Raw genomic sequence first — 16,352 nt, 5'->3', positions numbered from 1 at the left:
GCAAACATGGTCCCGTTGGTTGGTTTATTCGCATGGTCCTCCGATGAGACTGGCGGTCAGTTGGGTCGTGTCGCTGGTGGGGAGGGGGGGGGGGGGGGGGTAAAAAAGGGGTTGGGGGATAGTAAAGCAGCTTTTGGTCAGAGAACGACAGACAGTCACAAGAATCCAAACATGCAGATACAAGTAAGGGGAAAGCCTCTGGAGTGCGTTTCAAAACGATAAAACACAGACGCAGAGAGACACATGCATACATCCTGCCGATTGGAGTAGTGTCTGCTGTGTTTCAATGACAGACTATACACACACACACACACACTGAAACAGTGCGGACCAGGGTGGGACACCGCAAATGTGTGTTAAGACACTTGACACGCACACACTCAATAAAAAGTGTGACGAGCTCCAGTGAGCTTCCATGAAAAATCTGCCCAGAAAAACAAGCAGATTAGAGGGAGGAAAAATACATTTAAGTAAGCGCAAAAGAATAGGCCAATGAGACTAAAACAAGAAAGAAAAAAACAGAAGGGGAAAAAGTTTGGTTACTGTGGCAAAGTGCAGGTGCGCTGATTGAGATGATTGACGCAAGTAACCCCTCTTCCCCCAACATGACGAACAGATGTCACTCAAGCAATGCTCCTCCCCTTTAAATCAGATCTGCTTTAATTTCTAGCCATGATGGGGGGGGAAAGTAATCAGTTCGAGGGAGGAGAAATAATAAAAAAAAATAAAAAAAAGAGTAAACGAATGGCAGCGCAACCTGGGATGTGATTTGGGAGGTCTCAGCCAATCAGAAGCGAGATAAATGTAAGGTGGGTGCGACCTGAGGGGTAAAGCCCTTTGAGTAAAGCATGGCTGGTAATTGAGGGGTGTGGAATGGATGATCCTGCCCATATGCACTGATCGATCAGAGGTGCGTTCAGTTCGCTTTAACATTTGCTACGTTGCGGAACGGTTTGTACTGACCGACACGTTTCCCAAAAACATTCTTGAACACACTGAGGTGTGTTTGCTCATAACTGACAGCGTTTTTAAAAAGGGCAGTAGCCATGCTGACAGCGTTACCCAACCCATCCCTGTTTTTCAACTGGTCGTTCAGTACAGCATTGCTTCCGTTCAATTGAACGTTCCAGAACGTACTGAACACAGCCCTGGCCTCAGATTTACTCTCCGCCTCCTCTATTGACTAAATGTAAGGATTAGGAGAGGCTAAACTGATCCCAGATCTGAAAGTAGGGCCACTTCTACCAATGAATAGGCTTATAGCTTCTGAGGGGCTGAGGATGTGCTATGGCAAAATGGAGCAGTCCACTGTTAGATGTGAGTGGAAAATGTGACACTCGGAGATCTGACAGCGATGCGTTAAGCTCTGAGCAACAATCACCATAAAACAAAGCGCAAATCAGCCACTAATTACCATAGACACCGTAACCATTATCAGTTTAACACAAGCTTAAAGTAAATGTCAGCTGTATATCTGCTGATTCTGCCTGCCACCCTCCACAACTAAATAAATGAACAATATTTACAGATCACTGTCCTCCCTGAAACGATACCAGACACATGAAGGGAGGAGAGAGAGAGGAATGGCAAACAGGCAGAGAACTTAACATTTTCTAATATGGAGGCTGATTTCAAATTGAATTTGGTTTTGGGCAAAGAGAAACATACTATAGGTACCCCTCTCCAACAAAGATTGGAGTTTTTTTCTTAACCTCCCATTTAAGGACCGGTGAGGTTCTGTGGCATGTCGCTGATCGGTGTTAGTGAGTCAGACTAGCACAGAAAGAATAGGGGAATCACGTCAGCATTTCTAAGATGTGGGGTAATCATGCTTGTTCTAGGTAATGTATTTCTATCTGAAAACTCTGACGTCCTCTTTATAAGTGTGGATAGAGAAAGCCAGCTGTGGGTTACAGTACAAAGACGATTCAAGCCATTTCTCATCTCCATGCCTCCATCCCCACTCTCCCTTTGCCACTTTTGTACATTTCAAGAATGTATGCATGTTCATTTAGATGAACAACATACATAATTTCTAAAGAAAATACAACGAAATATAAAACTTCAACATGCCAGTAAAACATAGAATGTTTGTTTTTGCAAGTAAAGAATGTCTAGAAATCAGTGGTCCCCCCCAAAAACGTTAAATTATTCTCAAATATAAACTTCAAAACACAAATACGACTCCTGACTGATCATAAACATTCAAATAACGGTGTACAAACCAAACCGCCACGAGATCACACAAACAAAACCATGTATGTACACATATAACCAGCACCCATCCATATTTTCTTTCTCTTTTTTTCTCAAACAATAATTCCATGGAGCAAGACAGACAGTTAAGGTGTTGGTTAATACAGTAACATATACTGTGACTAGTGAGAAAGAGATGGAAAGAAAGAACACAGATTTAGAGGGGGAAAAAGAACAAAGGCTCACAGGGAAGAGTGGTAAATGGAGTTGGTCAGACGGGAGAATAAGATTAAGTTCTTGCTTTTTAAACAGTACACACTTCGCAGAAAGCAGGAAAAGAAGAGGGAAGAGTATCCTGATGGTGGTTAAAATGAGCACAGTAGTACTTAAAGAAAACATCCACCCAACACCACTCATTCCTATAATTTACAGTGTTAAATAACACTAATGTAAGGACAATATTTTTGTGAACAAATGTTTCATTCTGTTGTTATAATAAGGTTGGTAGCAACATGTGAAACTGGAAATCAATTGCAGCTCAATTCGACAACAAAACCCACAATCCAATGCTCTCTTTATGGGCTGGCTGGCGGGCTGGGCTGGCTGGCAAGCTGGCTAGCAAATGTAGCTACACAAAAATAACACCAGAGTCAATATCAGCATGTAAAATAGTTAGTTGTAAAATTGCCTAAACAAACAGCACTATCAATTTAGGAGTCTACAATCTCACCATATTTAACCTGCAGCTCGATGTGCCTCGTAGAGCTGAGTCTGACATATGCAATGGAACCATGAAATGCATCATCAACTAAAAAGAGCAGACAAATAGGAGAAATGTGGTGGATCCTCTGTTTAATTACACATTTCGAGGTAGGAATAATCACAAAAATATGATCAATGGCTCATTCGAGAGAAGACAACCTCCCGTGTGACATCAGCCAGTATTCTGACATGTATTATAGATGTTTTTGCGATCTAACAGTCAAATTCCTATTAACTTACAGTGTAGTGATAGCGGCTTTATCACAATGCTACGACATACCATCCGAATTTCTGCCTGTTTGATTGGCAATAGCTCAGGATACACATGAAATAACCCGGGAATCAATAGAACGTCGCTGAGATGCACATAAACAAAATAACATTCAAAATGGGTGAATCTTTCCTTTAAGTAGACAACAGTCCACCCTACCAAAAAAACACAACTTCCCCGCGATAGAAATAAAAATATATATATAAGAAAATACTAACTGTTAAATGTTTCTGGTCCTTTTTTTGTATGCTGTATATATGTTGTTTTTGTATCTTGTCGTTTGGAGTCTTCCTGTTTCAAGACTCCAAGACGGTTTCAAGACTCGCTTTGTCACTTGTCTTCAAAGCTGAAACACAAATGAACAGGAGATGAAAATGACAAAAGAAAAATCACAGCTAAAAGTGTCTTCATGTGTGAGCAGAATGCCCAGAATGCCCTATCTTTTTCAAAGCTCTAGTAATCGTTATGGAGTGATGTAAGTGTATGTATGTGTGTGTACTTCTATGTCTCAGGAGCCCTGGTAGGTGGCCTGGAAGCGGAACGTCTCCTCAAAGATGAGCTCCTTCAGCTTCTCCTTAGGCAGGTCATCCAGCTCCATGGTGAAGGTGAACGGCTCCTCTGCTACAGGCTACACAAACACAATGAAAATACTACACTGAACAAAAATAGAAATGCAAAATGTAAAGTTGGTCCCATGTTTCATGCGCTGAAATGAAAGATCCCATAATTTTACATACGCACAAAAAGCTTATATCTTTCAAATGTTGTGCACAAATTTGTTTACATCCCTGTTAGTGAGCATTTCTCCTTTGCCAAAATAATTAATCCACCTGACAGGTGTGGCATATCAAGAAGCTGATTAAACAGCATGATCATTACACAGGTGCACCTTGTGCTGGGGACAATAAAAGGCCACTAAAATGTGCAGTTGTGTCACAACACAATGCCACAGATGTCTCAAGTTGAGGTAGCGTGCAATTGGCATGCTCACTGCAGGAATGTCCATCAGAGCTGTTGCCAGAGAATTGAATGTTAATTTCTCTAGCACATGCCCCCTCCGTCACTTAAGAGAATTTGGCAGTATGTCCAACCGGCCTCACAACTGCAGATCACGTGTAACCATGCCAGCCTGAGACCTCCACAGCCGGTTTCTTCACCAGCGGGAGCATCTGAAACCAGCCACCCGGACAGCTGATGAAACTGTGGGTTTGCACAAGGAAGAAACAGTCTCAGGGAAACGCATCTGTGTGCTCATTGTCCTCAACCGCGTCTTGACCTGACTGCAGTTCATTGTCGTAACCAATTTCAGTGGGCAAATGCTCACCGTCGATAGCCACTGGCACGCTGGAGAAGTGTGTTCTTCACAGATGAATCCCGGTTTCAACTGTACCGGGCAGATGGCAGACAGAGTCTATGGCGTTGTGTGGGCGAGTGGTTTGCAGATGTCAACAGAGTGCCCAATATTGGCGGTGGGGTTATGGTATGGGCAGGCAAAAGCTAAGACAGCTGATGAAACTGAGGAGTATTTCTGTCTGTAATAAGGCCCCTTTGTGCAGAAAAACTCATTCTGATTGGCTGAGACTGGTTCCCCAGGGGGTGGGACTATGGCCTCCCAGGCCCACACATAGCTGCACCCCTACCCAGTCATGTTTAATCCATAGATTAGGGCCTAATGAATTGATTTAATTTGGCTGATTTCCTTATATGAACTGTATCTCAATGAAGTCATTGAAATTATTGCATGTTGCGTTTATATTTTTGTTCCATATATTTTCTTAAGTGTAATAACAGTATACAACAAATAGGCTACAGTACACGAAATCATAACACCTTAGGGCGCTTTCACATCTACCTTCTGAAAATCTCATATTTTGTGACAACTGATGCGTCCTCTCCTTCAGTGGTGAACTAAAGCATGTAACAACCCTAGGGAATATCAATAGTTAGGGGTATAACCGTACTCGTACCGCACTGTGAACCCAAATAAATAAATTAAAGAAAATATATAAAAACACTAGGCCTATAGGCTATGCCTACGTTACGTTGTATGCCTCGAGTCAATCTGAGCTGGGGAAAAAAACAACATTTCAGACTATTCCGTTGAAACAACTAGTGCCCATGCAAACATTTTAATCCAAAATAAAATCTCAATTGCCGCATTTCAAACTGTCCTTTTGTGATACGCAGCCGGGATCCAGTTCTGTACAATGGCGAGTGGTGGGGTCGATAAACCAGGAGAATTCTCCATCATCGTCAGCATCAGGAGGCTGAATAAATTTGGCTTGGGCCTTAAGACCCGAACAAACTTTTACAGATGCATTCTGTCGGGCTGTATCACCACCTGGTACTTAGCCACTGTAACTAGCCGGCTACCACTCGGTTACTCAACCCTGCACCTTGGAGGCTGCTGCCCTATGTACATAGACATGCACTGGTCACTTTAATAATGTTTGCATACTGTTTAACTCATTTCATATGTATATACTGTATTCTGGTCAATGCCATCCTATTTAACTATTGCTGTGTGCGCGCGCAAGCACACACACACACACTTCTATCCTATGTATTCTACAAATATACAAAATATTCTACCCACATACTGCCCATAATGTCTACACATCCCATCACATACATATACACTCCAGACTGACATTGCTCGTCCTAATATTGCTACATTTCTTAATTCCATAATTTTACTTTTAGATGTGTGCATTGTTAGATATTACTACACCGTTGGAGCTAGGAACACAAGCATTTCACTACACCCACAATAACATCTGCTAAATGTGTATGGCACCAAAATTGGATTTGATTTTGACATGTTGACAGGACGACATCACCTCAGTATTCCTACCACTGGAGCAAGACGGAAACTAAAAAAAGAAAAACCTTTATCTCCCCTGTGCATCCAAACAGGCCTTCGCAGCTGATTCTGACCAGGCCAAAGAAACTACAAGAGCGATAGGTATGTTTATAGCCACGGATATGCACCCATTCTCAGTGGTTGAGAAGAATAGGGGGTTTTCAACGCCTCTTGAAAGTGCTTGCGCCACATTATGAACTTCGCTCTCTCGTACCCATTTCAGCAAACAAGTAGTACCCACTCTATATAAGCAAGCTGAAGTCGTCAATGAATTATCCAATGCACCTTGTGTTGCACTTTCTACATACTGTATGGACGGACTGCCAGGGCTACAGAGAGCTACTCAGCAGTTACAGCCCATCACATTAGCCCAGAGTGGGATATGAGAAGTACAGTGCTACAGTGGGTTTGTTGAAATGTTACACGCCTATCAGTATCCTAATCAAACTGCGCACTGTGCCCAGCCTGACACCCTGACCAACGCGAGGTAGGCTGCCTGTCCTTCAGCATTTAAATGCTAAAATGGCTTACGCGATATTAGGCTTTATTACTATAGTTGAGTGACAACCTATATAATTCGCTAGGGTATTATTATCTATACGCTGTTGAAAATTGTGTTTTACTGGAATAAAAGTAAGCTACTGGCTATACCTGCTGAACGGGGCTTGCTTACATTCATACAGCTCAGAGATGCCCAGCTCATGAGAACCAGCAGCAGCAGATTTTTATTTAGAATGGAAAATGTGTTTATTCAACAAATGTTAGTGCATCGAATCGTATCACATCAATTTGTTCTCTAAACTGAATCGCAGCAAATCGTTTCAAACTAAAAATGTATTGTTCTTGTATCGTATCAGTGCCCATGTAATCTAGATACGCATCGAAATGTCTTGAAAGGGAAAGATGCGCATCCCTACTGATCCGTGCTGTAGAGCATGTGTAAAACGCAAACGAACCATGGCTGAAACAAATCCTGGACCTGCGGGAGTAGTGGGACCACAATTCAGGACCAAAGTTTCAGGTATTGTGACGTGACAGCGTGAGCCGCGTAGAACTTTTTGCCCGTTAAGAAAGCTAGCATGTAAAATGTGGTCTATTTTTAGGTGTTGTGAAAGCAAAACATATTTTGTAGAATTCTCAAACGCTTCAGGAAATTGTACCAGAGTAACGAATTTCATATGTGAAAAGGGCCTTTGATGGTTTCTGGACAGGCACTACAGTATGTGAGGGCGGCCTGCTGCTGTCATACCTCGTCAGTGGGGTCGTAGTACTGCTCCAGATAGGGATGAGCCAGGGCCTCCTCTACCGTGATGCGCTTGATAGGGTTAAAGGTCAACATGCGGCCCAGCAGGTCCAGAGCTGGAGGGAGAGACGGGTGTTGTTAAAAAGGTCTTTAACATGCATTCTGATTCCCATGTAAAAGCCTTTTGAGTTACTCAAATATCAGCAATAATATGTGTTTTGGATAGAAATGCTCAACATCGGAGAAAAATGCTTTCCCCCCCTCTCATGGCTAACTACCAGGAAGTTTGAAAAGACATACCGAGTGGGCCGGGGGAGTTTACATTCATGAACTCGCCTTGACTGACAGCTCTTTGAAACACCTACACTACCGGTCAAAAGTTCAAGGGTTCAAGGGTTTCTTCATTTTGTACTATTTTCTACATTGTAGAATAAAAATGAAGACATCAAAACTATGAAATGACACATCTGGAATCATGTAACCAAAAAAAGTGTTAAACAAATCTAAATATATTTTATATTTAAAATTCTTCAAAGTAGCCCCCCTTTGCACACTCTTGGCATTCTCTCGACCAGCTTCATGAGGTAGTCACCTGGAATGCATTTAATTTGTGGAATTTCTTTCCTTCTTAGTGCATTTGAGCCAATCAGTTGTGTTGTGACAAAGTAGGTGTGGTATACAGATGATAGCCCTATTTGGTAAAAGACCTAGTCCATATTATAGCAACAACAGCTCAAATAAGCAAAGAGAAATGACAGTCCATCATTACTTTAAGACATGGTCAGTCAACACAGAAAATGTCAAGAACTTTGAAAGTTTCTTCAAGTGCAGTCGCAAAGACTGTCAAGCACTATGATGAAACTGGTTCTCATGAGGACCGCCACAGGAAAGGAAGACCCAGAGTTACCTCTGCTGCAGAGGATAAGTTCATTAGAGTTACCAGCCTCAAATAGCAGCCCAAATAAATGCTTCAGAATTCAAGTAACAGACACTTCAACATCAACTGTTCAGAGGAGACTGCATGAAATCAGGCCTTCATGGTCAAATTGCTGCAAAGAAACCACTACTAAAAGGACACCAATAATAAGAAGAGACTTGCTTGGGCCAAGAAACACGAGCAATGGACATAAGACCAGTGGAAATTTGTCCTTTGGTCTGGAGTTCAAATTGGAGATGTTTGGTTCTAACCGCAGTGTCTTTGTGAGACGCGGTGTGGGTGAACGGATGATCTCCGCATGTGCACACTTTACCAGCATGGCTACCACAGCATTCTGCAGCGATACACCATCCCATCTGGTTTGCGCTTAGTGGGACTATCATTTGTTTTTCAACAGGCCAATGACCCAACACACCTCCAGGCTGTGTAAGGGCTAGAGGTGACCTGGCCTCCATAATCCCCCGACCTCAACCAAATTGAGATGGTTTGGGATGAGTCGGACCGCAGAGTGAAGGAAAAGCAGCCAACAAGTGCTCAGCATATGTGGGAACTCTGTTGGAAAAGCATTCCAGGTGAATCTGGTTGAGAGAATGCCAAGAGTGTGCAAAGCTGTCAACAAGGCAAAGGGTGGCTACTTTGAAGAATCTCAAATATAAAATATATTGATTTGTTTAACACTTTTTTTTTGTTACTACATGATTCCATATGTGTTATTTCATAGTTTTGATGTCTTCACTGCTATTCTACAATGTAGAAAATAGTACAAATTAAGAAACCCTTGAATGAGTTGGTGTTCTAAAACTTTTGACCAGTAGTGTGTAAATCAACTTGGATGCAGTGGGGCCGTGTTGCAGTTAAATCATCAAGCTAATTTTGATACACAAAGCAACTCAAAGCACATCGAAATTGCATCAATGTTATGTCTCTTGGGATGCGGTTCACAGCAACACTGACAGATGTGTTGACAACTTTGAACAACTCTTCTCCCCTTTTTGTTTCATGCTGGCTGAAGACCTAGCTAGCCAGTAACTAGCTAACACCAGACACAGATGGAAGGGGAAACATACAAGTATCTTTGCCATAGATGAAGTGTAAAATTTGTATTATATATTTGCTGACACCCAACAGTCACATTTTGGCACCCTTCGCCAATCTTGGTTACAAGGCTATACTTATTTAAATTAGGTAAGGGAATATCATGTTACCATTGGTGTATTAAAATGAGTTAGGGTATGTCACCCTATCCCCTTAATAATCCCACCTCCTGAATCCAAGTGTTTGACATGGGGGAGGGGACCACTAACTTTATGATCAAACTTGATCAATGTAGAAGCAACAGTCATTTTCATACTTTGGTCAACATACTTTGATCTTGTTTCATCCAAATATCATCAAATTGAATGAAAAACATGATTTTTTACTGTTCATGACCTTTAAACAGATAGTTCTTCCCAAAATCAATAGATGATCCATAAATACCACAATCCAACATGACAGGGAAGGATAGACACCTAATGTTACCATTTTAACTAGGTTGAAGTCTACTCGGTGTACCAAAAGCCAGTATTCCCATAAGCTCACACATGAGTAGGAGAACAGGGACCACTAGTGAAGCTAGGAAAAGGGGAGTGTGTGTATATGCATATAATGCTTGCAAATGTATTTGAAAACTGTGAATGTATGCATTTTGTGTATGTTAGCATGGGAAGGTGGGTACACATGCATGTGAGCATGTGTGAAAAAATAAAACAATGCTGTTATACTTGCCTTTCTTGCACTAAACATTGCACTGACTTCGCTAATTGCTGCTTTATTGAAGAACAGTTTTACTTACTATGACGATCTTACCTAGTGACCCTAAGATGAATGCACTAAGTCACTCAGGGTAAGATAAATTACTATAATGTAATGTAATAATGTGTGTGTGTTCTACCCTTGCTGTCCGCCTTGGGGAACAGCTTGTTCCAGGGGATCTTGGGTTTCTCAGGCAGAGACTGCAGGTAGTTCCTGGCCTTCATGTTGATGATGCAGTTCAGGTCGTCCGGAGTGGGAGAGCCCAGGATCCCTGCACAACCAATCACACACTTTAAACCTGGGTCCTGTTCAGCAGTACACAAGGTAGCAAACAGTTGAAATGCTTTGAAATTGGAAATATAAAATTTATACTGAACGAAAATTATAAAACACAACATGTAAAGTGTTGGTCCCATGTTTCAGGAGATCCATTTGTGCACAAATTTGTTTACATCCCTGTAAGTGAGCATTTCTCCTTTGCCCAGATAATCCATCCATCTGATAGGTGTGGCATATCAAAAAGCTGATTAAACAGAATGATCATTACACAGGTGCACCTTGCGCTGGGGGCAATAAATTGCCACTAAAATGTGCAGTTTTGTCACACAACACAATGCCACAGATGTCTCAAGTTGAGGGAGCGTGCAATTGGCATGCTGACTGCAGGAATGTCCACCAGAGCTGTTGCCAGAGAATTTAATGTTAAATTTCTCTACCGCGTCATTTTAGAAAGTTTGACAATATGTCCAACCGGCCTCACAACGGCAGACCACATGGAAGCAAGCCAGCACAGGACCTCCAAATCCGGCTTCCTCACCTGCAGGATTGTCTGAAAACAGCCACCCGGACAACTGATGAAACTGTGGGTTTGCACAACCAAAGAATTTCTGCACAAACTGTCAGAAACCTTCTCAGGGAAGCTCATCTCCGTCGTCTTCACCAGGGTCTTGACCTGACTGGAGTTCTGCGTCGTAACCGAGTTCAGTGGGCAAATGCTCAGCTTCAATGGCCACTGGCACGCTGGAGAAGTGTGCTCTTCACCAATGAATCCCGGTTTCAACTGTACCGGGCAGATGGCAGACAGAGTCTATGGCGTTGTGTGGGCGAGTGGTTTGCGGATGTCAACAGAGTGCCCCATGGTGGCGGTGCTGTTATGGTATGGGCAGGCAAAAGCTACAGACAACGAACACAATTTCATTTTACCAATGGCAATTTGAATGCATAGATATACCGTGACAAGATCCTGAGGATCTATTTTTGTTCAGTGTATAAGGCAAGTTCAGGTAAGTTTAGCCATGTCCACCCTTCTCACAGACAGAAGCCAAAGTCAAGGATATTTCCAAAGGGTATTTCGGAAAAGAGCACACAGCAAGTCATGCAAAAGTTTGAGGGAGTGTCACACCCTATTCCCTTTATATTGTACTACTTTTGACTAGGGCCCATAAGGCTCTGGTCAAAAGAAGTGCACTAGATAGGGATTAGGCTGCCATTTGGATCGCACCCTGTCTCTCTCTCACCCAGTATGTGGTTGAGCTGGTCCAGGTAGTGCTTCCCAGGGAAGATGGGTCTGTTGGACAGCATCTCAGCCAGGATGCAGCCCACTGACCAGATATCAATGGACTTGGAGTAGCCCTGAACAACACACGCAGTTAGTACAAACACATTAATTCACATACACACTATCAAAGAACTAGGAGTAGCCCTGACAGAGAAAACATGGTCCACAGACATGGAATCAATGCACAGTCCACACACACACACCTTGGAGTTGAGCATGATCTCAGGAGCCCTGTACCAGCGCGTAGCCACATACTCTGTCAGGAAGCCTGTGTGGTCATGCTCTGGGTCAGCTATCCGTGCCAGCCCAAAGTCACAGATCTGACGGAGGAGGCTCGTTAAAACACACAGAGAAGCATGTAGACACACATACACAAAGCTTCCACTTAAGAAACAATTTGCAACAGAATCGGTAGAATAAATACAGGCCTGTTGATGCCAGCAAATCTTCACAACACCCTCTTCTGGTTATAGAGTAGATACTTTTCTTCACACATTGGTTAGACCCTAACCACTGGTCCAAGGTTAGATTTCCCCACTCTCTAATGGTTATGATTGGGTGATAGCTAGTGTAAACATGGGCGTATTCATAAGTGTCTCAGAGAAAAAGTGCTGATCTAGGATCAGGTGCCTCCTGTCCATTAGTGAACTGCTGTAGCACAGTGGTCTGAGCAGCACGCTTCGGCACTGAGTATCACGAGTTCGCGCCCAGTGGTAGGCAATAGTTAAGGCTCCCAAGTGGCGCAGCGGTCAAAGGCACTGCATCTCAGTGCTAGAGGCGTTACTACAGACCCTGGTTTGATCCAGCGCTGTATCACAACCGGCAGTGATCTGTAGTCCCATAGGGTGGCGCACAACTGGCCCAGCGTTGTCCTGATTTGGGGAGGGTTTGGCCTGGGTAGGCCGTCATTGTAAAATAAGAATTTGTTCTTAACTGACTTGCCTAGTTAAATAAATAAAAATTAATTGACAAGGCAATACTGACCATAGAACAGCACTTATACTCTGAAACGCTTTATAAATATCATCCCTGATCTTAGACCAATGGGTAGCTAACCATGCCTTAAGGTTACAGTTGGGGTTAGCAGTAGTAGTATTGTAGATATAGGGTTAGTAGTAGTATTCTGGTTATTATTACCTTGAGGTCGCAAGTGGTGTTGATGAGCAGGTTGGAGGGCTTGAGGTCACGGTGCAGCACGTTGGCAGAGTGGATGTACTTCAGGCCTCTCAGGATCTGGTACAAGAAGTAGCAGGTGTGGTCGTTGCTCAACATCTGGGTCTTCAGGAGCTTGTACAGGTCTGTCTCCATCAGGTCCTGCACTATGTAGCTGGGAAACAAGGGGTTAAGGAGCCTAACGAACAGAGGGGGACCAAACCATAACCCATGTTATTCTGTTTGATCTAAGCTTGAAAAGGTCTGTCTCCATGAGGTTCAGCACTATATAGTTGGGAACCAACAGAGGATGAGGAGGAATATGACAGTTACGGGCACTACGGGTCAACAACCACATATCCATTTGAACCTGACCGTAAACAATTCCATGTATTAAGTGTGAATTTTTGGTGGAGTTCTAGAAAACATAAAGGCCTTTATACACCCATAACAATATTGCGTGCCCCCCCGTATTGCTAACATTCATTTACAGTAATTTCCACTTCAGCGCAGGTCCAATGAATTTGCTTATTTTCCAATGCTTCTGCATGTAATTATAACACTGAAAACAAAGGTTCAGTCATCAACCTAGGAACAAGGAAATACTGCACTCATGCAAAACATTTCGGGACTGTACGTTATTTACAATGAGGGATACTTGGAGAAAAATCGGACATCTCTTAAATGAAAATGGATGGCCCTCCCTTCAGTAAAATATATTTGTACCAGACCCTCCCACAAATGTACATTTTTTTCACCCTCCCTATACCCAAAATAATAAGTAAAACAAAGTAGATAGCAGAGAAAATGCATACTATTTACCCTCACTCCTTGGACAGACTAGACTATACAACAGAATAGGCCTAATTAAAATAATAGTGATAAAGGAACCGAAATATGCTGGGAAGAGCATGCCCAGAGCTCATGGCTGAACAGTACCCGGATTGAAATTGGACTGGGAGAGAAGGCAAACCCATTTCATGCAATTCTACATCATTTTATATGAGTGGAGAAAAGCTGAATATTTTTTAAATACCACACCAGAGCATGTGAGCTGAGTGGAGTGAGGAGCCATGCTTGCGTAATTTTGCAGGTGGGTGGAGCGGATGTAAAAAAATAAATAAAAAAATGGAACGTTGGCCTTCTCTCCCAGTCCAATTTCAATCCGGGTACTGTTCAGCTATGAACTCTGGGCATGCTCTTCCCAGCATATTTCGGTTCCTTTATCACTATTATTTTAATTAGGCCTATTCTGTTGTATTTATTTAGCCTACCCACCACTAGTAATGTGCAGAGATCGAGCACACACACACACACAGAGAGAGCGAGAGAGACAGCCAGTTTCCCCATTTGTCTCTGATTCAGATAGGTTGGGTTAAATGCGGAAGACACATTTCAGTTGAATGTATTCAGTTGTACAACTGACTAGGTATCCCCCTTTCCGGGTAAAAGAATACACGTCCCTCATGCACTCGATGCGGCGGGCCCTCAGGATGTCGTTGATGCCGATGATGTTTTCATGGCGGAACCGCAGCAGGATCTTGATCTCCCTCAGTGTGCGCTGACAGTACGTCTGATGCTCAAATGGACTGATCTTCTTAATGGCCACGCGAGAATCCGTCATGACGTCATTGGCCGAGCTGCGTGGGGTGGAGGAGAGAGAAGATAGAGGGAGAGATATGGGGGAGAGTTAGGAGAGAGAGCGAGAGAGAGATGGGATGTAAGAGAGAGACAGGGAGAGAGAAAGAGATGTGGGGAAGAGAGGGCTCCAGTTACAACCTGCACAATAAGCCCAGCACATTGCATATGACATGGCAGTTCTTTATAATAGTGACACAGTGATGACTGACACCTGAGCATGAGCACAATGAGACAACCAACTAAGAGGAACCATTGCAGAAGAGGGGCTCATATTGAATTATTAAGGTTAGGCTCTAATTGACAACTTAGTAAATAAAACTGTCAAGGAAATGTAAAAGTTCTTGAGCCATTCAAAATAAATATTCAGTCTATACACGGTTTTGATTACATTCAGAGTGTGCATGCTATGGCGTGCCCTAGGAAGTTCTGCATTTGGTAAAAAATGTCAAGTATGAAATAATGGTGTAACACTTTCCCTAGCCATTGTTTAGATAAATTGAATAAGGCCAGAAATGCCCTGACTCGCAAGTCAAAACTTGCCTTGCTGACTTGACATCCATACACCTACAAGAAGTAGATAAAATGTTGATACTGCATATAGCTGGAGCTGTAAAGTCTGGTTTCCCTTACCATAAAAGGACCAATGAAAACATCTGAAATCGTGCTAAACTCAATCTTTGATCTTGCTTAATTAAACAATTCTCTCGCCCACCTTGTGCACTATGCAACATTGCACAGAAAGCCTCGCGAGACATTTTCTATTAGAAAACTAGTGGTATGATCAGTGAGGTTGGTTAACTAACCAACGAACTGTTTAGTTAGCTACCGGTAACTAACTTGCTAGTAACAGTTGACCCATCAAGAAACGACTCACGCTGTGTGAACGATGGACTGTTTAATGTATCAAGATTACAAAGACCTGCGCAATCACTTCATCACACTTCCTGTATTGAAAAAGATTTTGGCAGCCTCATAATAACCACGCCTATTAGCTAGGTAGCTAATTGTAAGATAACGTTTATAGCTAGCAAGTTAGCCTGCGCTGTGGTTATAATATAGCTAGTTAGTTTGCAAACTAGCTAGATAGCTAGCGTTGTTTGCCCCAATGTACTACAAATGACGTATGTTGTGTCTTGTAGAAACTAGCTTGTTCGTTTTATGCAATTGTGCACGTTACTTGGATACAATAGGTGGGCATCAAAACATACCAAAACCACAAAGCGTAGCTAGCTAGTAGCTACCTACAAACCTAACTACTATAGTTAGTTAAGTGAGCCAAACGCTGTCAATCTGTTGCTAGCTAGCCAGTTAACTACGTATAAATAGTTCCTCACTACCAATGGTAACGTTAAATGCAATTGAATACACAACAAGGGAATGTGTAGAATTGTGCGTTTACATCCAGATAACGTTAGTTGTCATTATGTCAATTAATAGGCGATACGAGGCAGTGAGCTAGCCAACGCCTTCAGGCGAAGCTTAGCTGGCTTGTTTTTTATATTTTTTTTATACTGAAGGCAACGTTTTTACGGCGAAAACTGTTTATTTTCTCTTACCAAACCATTCCATAGGCCCCTTCCCCGATGTACGAGAGGTTGACATAGCGGGGGCCAACGTCAAAGTTCTGCCCCTTTACCACCTCCAAAACGGGCTTGATCCCCGCAGCTCCAGTAGCTCCCTCGGGCTCAACAGCCCGGACGGCACCAGTATTCGAGCCTGTAGCTCCAGTCGAAGCAGCACTGTTGCTCGAATCCGCCATGATTCAGTCTAGAAATCTACTATTTTCAGTCAATATTTGGGAGGGGGCCTGGCGCTACTCTAAAATTGACTTCAGGTTGATAGGAAGGTTAAATATATTTCCTTGGTTCGTTTCGTTGACGGATGAATACGAGTCGTTCAAGGCCCCCCTCCAGAGTGTGTAAATGGATTCGTTTC

The 16,352-nt window shown here is 42.8% G+C and overlaps 1 protein-coding gene across 2 annotated transcripts; it reads right to left on the bottom strand.

The window, feature by feature from the left end:
- Positions 1-3,031: 3,031 nt before the first annotated feature.
- Positions 3,032-16,352, bottom strand: LOC120052722 (mitogen-activated protein kinase 1-like). Of its 2 annotated transcripts, XM_038999802.1 has the most exons (9): positions 15,974-16,352; positions 14,234-14,416; positions 12,762-12,951; positions 11,828-11,944; positions 11,584-11,698; positions 10,206-10,337; positions 7,342-7,451; positions 3,729-3,857; positions 3,032-3,575 (listed from the first exon to the last, which is right to left on the bottom strand). In XM_038999802.1, the coding sequence occupies exons 1-8, from the start codon at positions 16,174-16,176 to the stop codon at positions 3,738-3,740; spliced, it is 1,170 nt and encodes a 389-aa protein (XP_038855730.1). In that variant the 5' UTR covers positions 16,177-16,352; the 3' UTR covers positions 3,032-3,575; positions 3,729-3,737. The 2 variants fall into 2 exon arrangements, with proteins under 2 accessions (XP_038855730.1, XP_038855729.1); XM_038999801.1 differs by having other exon boundaries at positions 3,032-3,857.

This window comes from Salvelinus namaycush, chromosome 8, assembly GCF_016432855.1.
Source record: "Salvelinus namaycush isolate Seneca chromosome 8, SaNama_1.0, whole genome shotgun sequence".
Classification (NCBI taxonomy): Eukaryota; Metazoa; Chordata; class Actinopteri; order Salmoniformes; family Salmonidae; genus Salvelinus; species Salvelinus namaycush.
Note: the sequence above shows the minus strand (reverse complement) of the source record. Positions and strands in the feature narration are given on the sequence as shown.

Bases quoted from the DNA above. Each gene is read 5' to 3' on its own strand.
- LOC120052722 (XM_038999801.1), bottom strand. From the start codon at position 16,176: ATGGCGGATTCGAGCAACAGTGCTGCTTCGACTGGAGCTACAGGCTCG. The intron at 12,952-14,233 runs GTATTCTTTTAC...CTTGTTTCCCAG, and splicing joins ATCGAGTGCATGAGGGACGT to CTACATAGTGCAGGACCTGA. The intron at 3,858-7,341 runs GTATGACAGCAG...GTGTTTGTGTAG, and splicing joins ACTACGACCCCACTGACGAG to CCTGTAGCAGAGGAGCCGTT.